At 39.0% G+C, this 9314-nt stretch overlaps 2 protein-coding genes across 2 annotated transcripts; one reads left to right on the top strand and one right to left on the bottom strand.

Moving 5' to 3' along the window:
- Positions 1 to 1209: 1209 nt before the first annotated feature.
- On the bottom strand, positions 1210 to 3887 carry LOC113063057 (inosine triphosphate pyrophosphatase-like). Its single transcript, XM_026233216.1, has 8 exons — positions 3724 to 3887; positions 3220 to 3277; positions 3061 to 3125; positions 2914 to 2987; positions 2757 to 2788; positions 2472 to 2584; positions 1868 to 1944; positions 1210 to 1497 (listed from the first exon to the last, which is right to left on the bottom strand). Exons 1-8 carry the CDS (start codon positions 3784 to 3786, stop codon positions 1368 to 1370), a joined length of 612 nt encoding a protein of 203 aa, XP_026089001.1. The 5' UTR covers positions 3787 to 3887; the 3' UTR covers positions 1210 to 1367.
- Positions 3888 to 3959: 72 nt separating this feature from the next.
- On the top strand, positions 3960 to 8748 carry LOC113063056 (methyltransferase-like protein 13). Its single transcript, XM_026233215.1, has 8 exons — positions 3960 to 4322; positions 4775 to 5516; positions 5647 to 5846; positions 5922 to 6111; positions 6193 to 6369; positions 7347 to 7559; positions 7921 to 8052; positions 8156 to 8748. The coding sequence occupies exons 1-8, from the start codon at positions 4170 to 4172 to the stop codon at positions 8446 to 8448; spliced, it is 2100 nt and encodes a 699-aa protein (XP_026089000.1). The 5' UTR covers positions 3960 to 4169; the 3' UTR covers positions 8449 to 8748.
- Positions 8749 to 9314: the final 566 nt, after the last annotated feature.

Here is a 9314-nt window from a genome sequence, read left to right on the forward strand (position 1 = left end):
AAGATGCCAACTATTCTTCCGTTTGAAATTTGAGCCTAACAGACCTGTAGTTCTGATCCAGAGTATTAACTTTAAAATGTTTGCTTTATAGCCCTATAAACGCTCCGTAGCTTAGTGACTGTATTCGTCTTTCTGATGAATTTAACATTGGGTTCAAATAGAGATGTGGAAACCATCAAAAAAACTGAATGGGTCAACTCACCTAGAATTACTGGACATCTTACAGAGGTAGCGCAGACCAAAAACAGTTTATTGCTCCTATTCTTATACAAACATTCATGGTGCTGTACATGCATAACAGCGAGTCTGAGTTATGACTGTCAGTAAAAAGCATATCGCATGCACATATTATCACGCATATGCTACGGTTAAAAAGTTTGTGGTTGGTAAGTTCTTGATGTTTTTGAAAGAAGTTGCTCATGCCCACTGCATTTAAAAATAGAAATATTGAAATTGAATATTATTACAACTGAATATTTTTTTATATATATTATTAAAATTTAAACCGTATTTCAGTTGAATTAAGGTTTTCTTATATAATTTAATATAATTTATTCCTGTGATGCAAAGCTGAATTTTAAGCAGCCATTGCTTTTAGTGATTTGAATAGACTTCCTAAACAAGTATGAACGATAACAAGGATATTACATTTATCTTTTTTATTTTTATGTTCAAATAAAGTATGTTTTTGAACCTACATTAAGAATAGTGGGATGATGTTTTCTGAATCAAATGCATCCATATGCACTGTTACCAATAAAGGCTTCTTTGTCACGAGGGATAGAAGAGAAAGTGATTGAGCGAGTGAGTGAATAAATGAATGAGAGAGAATGCAAGAAACAGCATTGCAAACACTGCCTGCAGGCCATTAATAATGAGGAACACACACAGTAGATGATATAACTGTAATACAGAGTTCATATCCTCCCCTGCGCAGAGGGCAGATGAACAAACAAGCGGTGTCACAGGATCATCCTGAAGATTTATTACTCTGAAATCTTCATATCTCTATCCTGAGACCTGCTTTATCCTCTCTCTCTCTCTCTCTCACACACACACACACACACACACACACCTATTATGAAGCAATCCAAATGGGGACATATCATAAACTGTTTCTATCCTAAGCCAATTAATCACTACGGCTAATGATAACTTCATAAATGTATTACTAATTAAAATGAATTCTGAAAATGAAAGATGCAGATATACTGTGATTTTTATAAACAAAGCATTTATTTAAAAGACAAGGATGGAGTACATTTGAAACCATTTATGAGCAGCACATTAGTGTTTGATTGGAGCCGGAGCCTGATGAGGCAAACTGAGCTCTGATTGGCTGAATCTGTTTGGAAAGGCAACAGTACTCAGTCTTGGTGTTGTGTGCTCTTGGTCTCTGGTGTGTCGTTGAGCCTGGAGAAGTGTTCAGACAAGGCTGCCAGGGCACGGTACCGATGGGAGATGCTGTTCTTCACTTCTTTAGGGAGCTCAGCATAACTGCCAACAGAAATATGGCACAGAGCAATGAGAAAAACAAAATCACTATCAAATGAAAAGTGCCAAGTTTATCTGACAAATTTATATGGCATACAGTTTAACCTATTGTTGCCAGAAATATACTTTCAATGCTTTCGTTCCCACGTCAATGTTTCATTCTCTGAGGAGTACAAATGTGTTTTATAAAGCGTCTTACAAAATGCGTTCTTATACTGTGAACATGTGGACTATAGGGAAAAGACTTTCATAAATATTTTTTAGATTTGGTTAAATGAAAACACAAGACTTTTGAGAGGGTCTACTTTGACAATAATGTCACCTACTGGTAAACCTGTGAAACACGCATGCAAAGTTAAGAAATGATACTCACGTTTTTTCATAGCCATCAGGCTGAAAACAAGGATCCCAACCAAAATCCCTCGGGCCCCTGGGATCAACAATACGGCCCTGAAAATAAATTATTAGAATTGTTGGAGGTAGGAATAAAAACCTGCATGCTTTAGTGTTCAACAAAACACATTTATAAATACTACCCGTCAAAGATTTGTGGTCAGCAAGATTTTTTTGAAAGAAGCGAATGCTTGTAATCAGCCAAAAAAGTGACATCAAAGGCATTTATAATGTTGCAATAGATTTAATATCAAATAAATGATGAACTTTCAGTTTGTCAAGAAAATCAAAAAAAAAAAAAAAAAAAAAGGAATAGCTTACCACAAAAAATATTAAGCAGCACAACTATGGTAACAATTGATGATAACAATGTGACAACACTAATAATAAATGTTTTGAACTGCAAATGATATCTGAATCTGTAATGATGCTGAAAAATTTAAAACAGAAAACCATAAATATAAGTTATTTAAAATTGTAATAATATTTCACTATAATGCTGGTTTTAGTTTATTTCTGATGCTCAGTGTATGAACCACTACATCATGTCTCTGATGGGACGGGGAGTTAATAGACATGCTCACCTCGGTTATTCCTCTGAACAGCTGGACTGGCTTGTCTTTTCCAGCACAGAAAGCAAATGTACACAGAGCCCAGGCAGATTTATCTTCAAAACCTGCTAGCAATTTATACAGTCCTACAAACATAAAGAAAGCAGCTCGTTTTGCCTCTGCATTCAATATGGCTCCTTAAGAGATAAAGCTGAAATAAAAATAACAACAATTCGAAAAGAATAAAAACAAAAATGGAAAGACTGACTAAAATAACAGTATTCAGTAGTAACCTAAATCTATATTACAGTGTCTTACCTTCTGGCTTCAGTTTATCCAAGAACCATTTTCTGTGGAGGGAAAAAACATTTATAACGAATATAAAATGTATTGAATGCACTGTGCAGTATACTTACACATTACACCATATCACTGTTTTATATTTACAGAATTTAAAGGCGCTAGAGCGACTCACATGTAAGGTCCTGGTAGTCCTCCTAGTGCCCTGAAGCACAGACAGGTGTCCTCCACCAGCACTGGCCCGTCCACCTTCACACAAAACACACAACATCATCATCATCATGTCTGAGACTTCAGCAAAAAGGGTGTGCAGTTTACAAACCTGCATTGCTGCTTCTTGACATTTCTGTATAGAAATATCATCTGGTTCCCCTTGATATTCAGGCACTGGAAGAGAAGCCACAATCACATCACAAATACAGCCACAGCATGCTTGATATTGTGAGTCAACAAAGCAGAAGAATACTAGCCAGATACTTACAATCAATCTTCTTGGAAATCAGTTTGTAGGGAAATTTGTCCCCAAGGATCTGAACCACCTGTGTGAACAGGAAAGTATTAGATTTGATAGGCAGGTTCAACGGGTATAAATCATTTTGATTATCGAGAAATAAATAACAGTAATCCATGTTCACATGTGTTCAAAGGGATGACACTTTCAGCCACTGCAAGAGAAGCTGGTCTTTCTGAATCTGTGATTTCTCCAATATTGCAGGTTTACAGTGAAACTAATTCACTGAGTCCCCTAAATCAGTTGATCATCCATGTAAGAAAAATGCATGAGAACCACTAGGCGGATTGGAGGATTGAGGATTGGACTTGGCATTTCACTGTTTATTAAAGTTTCCCAAAACAGATCTCTCAGTGTTTCGCAGCATGTGAGCAGAGACTATTCATTCACTCTTATTCACATTTTGTTCTCCGTTGTATTAAAATTGGATGATTTGTAACCGACCCAATATTTTTACACACGCCACACTCTTACCTCTTCCAATTTTTTCGCGTTCCCGGTAACGAACACCACAGCTCTACCGGTAGGTACTGCCATGCTTCAGCCGGTTTCCGACAGACGACACACACTGACGGAACTGTAAAACATTCGGCTCTGTCACGCCATAAACCAATCGTATTCATTGATCTGAAATTTCCACCAATCAGTGAACATTTACGCCTCACTCTAGACACGCCCCCTCATTGACTGACCAATCGCTGGATGCTCAATGCCGTCCTTCTGTAAAATCACCTCGGGTGGAAAACACGCAAAACGTGGGAGAGCGTCCTCACATGTCAACGACTGCAGAATATAAATAATATCAGAAGTGTTTGACTATTAAAGTACTAAGTGAATTAGCTTAATCGGCCTGAGAGAAAGATTATAATTCATCTAATAAATCAGAATTGAGCAGGAGTTGGAGGATCGGATCCTTAAGCATGAGTTTACTGCCTCGCACCGCCGAGGAGTTCAGCTCCGCGGATTACTGGGAGCGCTTTTTCCGTAAAAGAGGAGAGAAGGCTTTCGAGTGGTACGGAGACTACAACTCCCTCTGCGGCGTGCTGCATAAATACATTAAACCTCGTGATAAGGTAAGAAGACATCGTGAGCACCAGATCAGCCTAATAGAAGGATCCCATGACCATGAAGACTGGAGTAATGGTGCTAAGATTCAGCTTTTCCATCGCATGAATACATTACATCTGAAAATATATTAAATTAGAATCGTGTTGTTTTAAATTGTAATGAGGTTTCAGAGTTTCGGCTTTTTTGTTGTATTTTTTTTATTATCAAATACCAACCCGAAACGAAATATTTTATTTTTATTTTAGAAGAATTGTACAGGTTGATCTGTTCTTATCCCTCTTACAAATGAAGTAAGTTTTTAAATATATTATTTAAGTGGTTCAAACCGATTTTCAAGCCAGTATTGTGAACTGGAGCAACTGGTTCATTAAAAATTTGATTCTACTGAATGATTCATATATATTAAACATCATGTAGAAATTAGAGTTAGGATTGTACCTCTTGTTCTCTGGCGCAGGTGTTGGTGGTGGGCTGTGGTAACTCGGAGCTGAGTGAGCAGCTCTATGATGTTGGCTACCGTCAGTTAACCAACATTGACATCAGCGAGACGGTGGTGTCTCACATGAACCAGAGGAATGCAGAGCACCGTCCTGACCTGACCTTCCGGCAGCTGGATGCCACCCAGACGGGCTTTGAGAGCGGGAGCTTTCAGGCAGCTCTGGATAAGGGCACGCTTGATGCCATGGCTTCAGAAGAGGACGGGGCACTTGCGGGCAGGATGCTGGCAGAAGTTGGCAGAGTTTTGGCTGTGGGGGGCCGGTACGTCTGCATAACTTTAGCCCAGGAGAATATCATAAAGCTGGCTGTGGAACATTTCGCCCAGGGCTGGGCTGTACGAATTCATTGTCTTAGTGGACAGCAGAACGAAGAGTCTGATTCCTCCTTCGCCCTCCCCGTATTCGTTCTGGTCTGCACCAAATTCCGCCAAGCGCCCCCGTTTGCAGTGCTTGAGTTGTGTCAGGGGGAGGATGGCGCTCCTGTTAGACTTGCGTCAGTACCAGAGCTGTTGTCCGCTGTGAAGGAGAGACAGGCCTACAATCTAATGCTGCATAAGCTCAGAGGAGGAACAGACGCTGACAGCACACCGTCCCTCACGCTGTGCCATGCAGCCACCGGCCGGCCGCGATACACTCTGACCGTGCAGGACAGCCTGCCTTCTGCCAAGCTGCCACGGAGTAATCACTTCGCCATCTTTATCGGTGAGCATTTGGTTCTTTTGCATTTTCAATGTGATGATCACTGTAATCATAAGTGTAGTTACCTATATACATAGTGCAGCAGTCAAATTTCGGTTAACTTTTTTTCTAATGAATGCATTTTTATTTTTAGTTCCTCAGGGCCGTGAGTCTGATTGGTTATATGGCTCTGCTGAAGGTCGGTCTCAATTGGCATCCAGTGCAAAATTCAGACGCCTGGTCATTGTGGCGATGCATCGAGATCAGGAGTATGAGGACATGCAGGCCGTCCAATCAGAGCTCTCTCCAATGGTGATGGAACTCGCTCCTCCTGGAATGCCAGCCAGTCAGCAGGTGCTCAGGAATCAAATGCATCTGTGTTACACTTTATCTTGTCCTCATTCCTCACTCACATTTCCTCTGGTACAGGTGCCGTTCCTGTCTGTGGGAGGAGATCTGGGGTGGAGGGAAGTCATCGGACGAGGGGTTAGCGCTTTGACCGGAGAGTATTCTGTGGAGGATGTGAGAGGAGAGGACGGTCACCTCTATCGCAGGCTCATCTTCATGAACAATTCCCAGCTGGTGCAGTCAGAGAGCAGACTGCGGTCTGCCGCCACAGGTGTGGAACCGCTGTGTTTCAATTCTGGAAGGTTTATAGAACAACTGGAGATTTATTTCAGTGTTTGGTCTCTTTTGCTAGCATCTTCTGGTCATAAAAAGAAGAACAAGAAAAAATCCAAACCATCCGTTTCTGAAGCCCCTGCTTTAACCGGGGTTAAAGATCGCATCGTGGACAGAGGTTTTCTTTGCTGTACGCACCATGAAGTCATGGTGGCGGGTTTAGCCATGTTAGGAATGGATGCAATCAATAATAAAGGTAAGTGTGCTGCTAACATTAAAAAGCTTAGTGAAAGTGCTTTGTGAAGTTTTCAATTCAAAAGGAGTGGTCTCATTTAACTTGTATAGCCATATCCCGGCTAAATACACATACAATAATACATTACCGTTCAAAAGTTTGAGTTCGATATTATTTTTTTGAAAGAAGGGTGTTTTATGTTTCCTAAGGCTGTAAAAATAAATAACATCCGCATAAAAGTTTGTAGTCTTTGTGTTATGTTGCAAAGTATGATAGCTTTGTGTATGGAACAGAATAGAAATGTTGCCCTTCCCTAAATCGTGTCAATATTTCGTTACGCAAGTAGGTGGCGACAAATGACTGATCATTGAATCATTCATTCAAGCGATTTGTTCAAAAAAGCTGATTCATTCAAGTTAGGTCATTGACTCGTTCATTCAAACAGAACTTTTCACAAATAATTCTAGATAATTGTAAAATAGACTGCAGCATTTAACGTTTTGTCAGAATCTCTAATAAATTACGGTATTTTGTTCTTAGTGTCTAATTTTCCAGAATGGTGCAGCTTCACTAGCACGTATCCAGTGCAGTAGATCGATACAATAAGATTAGATTAGGTTCAACTTTATTTTCATTATGCAGAGTACAAGTACAGAGCTAATGAAATGCAGTTAGCATCTAACCAGAAGTGCAAGAATATAGTGTTTTATCTACATAAAAGTGCAGAGTAAGTGAAGCTTACAGTGGACTTGCTATATACAGTACTGAGCAGAGTATATACAGAATATAAATAGGAATGCAATGTAGGGATTGTATGTACATTATATGAACAGCAGCAACTTGAGAACAGTGGTAATAAATACAGTTGGATGAGTGTGCAAAAGTATTGTTAAACAATGTATTCTATGCAAAATAACAGTCGTGCATGAATCATACGTTTTACCACTGTTATGGTGTTCGCATTAGTTTTGATTAGTCTGGCACATGTTCTCCAACAGATCACCCGGTGTCCGTGTTACTGGTGGGACTAGGTGGTGGTGGTTTACCCCAGTTTGTGCATGACTTTGTGCCGTGTGCACGGGTTGAGGTGGTTGAACTGGACCCAGCTGTGCTGGAAGTGGCTCAGTCCTGGTTCGGATTTCACATGGATGAGAGGCTGAAAGTTATACTTGGAGACGGACTGGAGCACATCAAAACTCTGGAGAGTAAGGGTGAGAAAACATCTAGATTTATTCATTCTAATACGCTTTTGACTTCAAGGCTTTGTAGTTGAAGGCCCCATGCCTTTTCCATTTGTTCGTGATTTACTGTATAGAGATAAAGAGTTTTAAAAATATGTTTACTTTCAATTTGACAGTTTAAGAGCTTGGCATATTCTTTCTCTAAAGTGAAAAAAAAAAAAAAGTGAGTGAAAGTGAAGTGAAAAAGTGAAGTGAAATTCAGCCAAGTATGGTGACCCATACTCAGAATTTGTGCTCTGCATTTAACCCATCCGAAGTGCACACACACAACTCTACTATATTATCTACTTTGTTACTATATCTACTATATTATTTTTCTGCACTCATATAGGAGGACATTCTTTTGATGTCATAATGTTTGACGTTGACAGCAAAGACACAACCCTGGGCATGAGCTGCCCTCCGTCTGCCTTTGTAGAAACATCACTTCTGAAGAAAGTTTACAGCTTATTAACCCCTCGAGGTAAGCACTTAGTGTTGTATGATCAGTTTTGATACTTTGAAAGTTCAGATGTTGAGATATTTTGTATATTCCCATGATCACTCTTCTTTTCTTTCCCCCACAGGACTGTTCATGTTGAACCTAGTGTGTCGTGACTCGGCTCTGAGGAAGTCAGTTCTCGAGCGTGTTCAAGCCGTGTTCCCGTGTGTGTTCTCTCGTGGAATCGAGGGTGAAGTCAACGAGGTGCTGCTGTGTTGCAGAAGTGCAGGAGAGGGACACAAACCTCACAGCATTTCACAAACATTACAGCAGACAGCAAAAGACCTGCAGAAGACACTACGTGCCAACACCCAGAATGCACCATGTGTGCCTCAAATAGACATTACTGCAATGTTGAATGACCTGAAAGTTATCTAAAGTTTGAGAAAAGATGGAGCGAAAACTAAAACTAAAATAAATGGCTGTTTGACCTCAAAAATGTGTATCATTTTTAAGGTTAAGAAATTAATTTAGCTATGTTGCCATATCTTTGACTAAATGGCATACAGCCTGTTCATTTTGCAGATTATTCTGGAAAAAACAAAACACCTGCTTAGAAAGGAAGGAATCATCTGACTGATATTTAAAGCAACCATCACAGTATGTTTAGACATTGTGTAGCATTTAGGGAAAATTCCTTCTGAAATAAATTCAGCCCTTTGAAAGAACACAGCAAAATAATGTCAAATGTTTAAACATATATTGTGTATATATATGAAAACTATAGCAACATTTATCATTGATGATCAAAATCTAAATGGAAAGACCATCATCAATAGACATTTAAAGACTCAAATTATTATCAAAACAAAGCGCAAAATCATTGCACTTTATAGGACAAATAATGACGACTACACTTTATGTTCAGATAAAAATAAGAGTCCCTGCTAGGGTCAGTACATTAAAAATAAGCATACTTGAAGATGAGTCAGTTTTCACTCAGAAATTGCTGATCAACTTTAGAAATAATTACAAAAAATTATTTACTGCAAATTAAATACTGCAAAACAAACAAACAAAAAAAAAACATTCAGTTTAGAGGTAGAAAGACTGAAATACTGTTTTCTTTTTAAAATAATATTTTTTGCAAAAACTCCAAAATTGATATATTATTGACAACTTAAAAATATCATTTTTATAGTGTACATTTTATCTTGGATCGGTTTCAAGTTTAAACAAACATAAAAATGGAAAAGAAAACGCTGTTGTCTCATTCATCTTATTCTTTCAAAGTAACGGTCCTT

The sequence above is a fragment of the Carassius auratus genome, chromosome 45 (genome assembly GCF_003368295.1).
Source record: "Carassius auratus strain Wakin chromosome 45, ASM336829v1, whole genome shotgun sequence".
Lineage (NCBI taxonomy): Eukaryota > Metazoa > Chordata > Actinopteri > Cypriniformes > Cyprinidae > Carassius > Carassius auratus.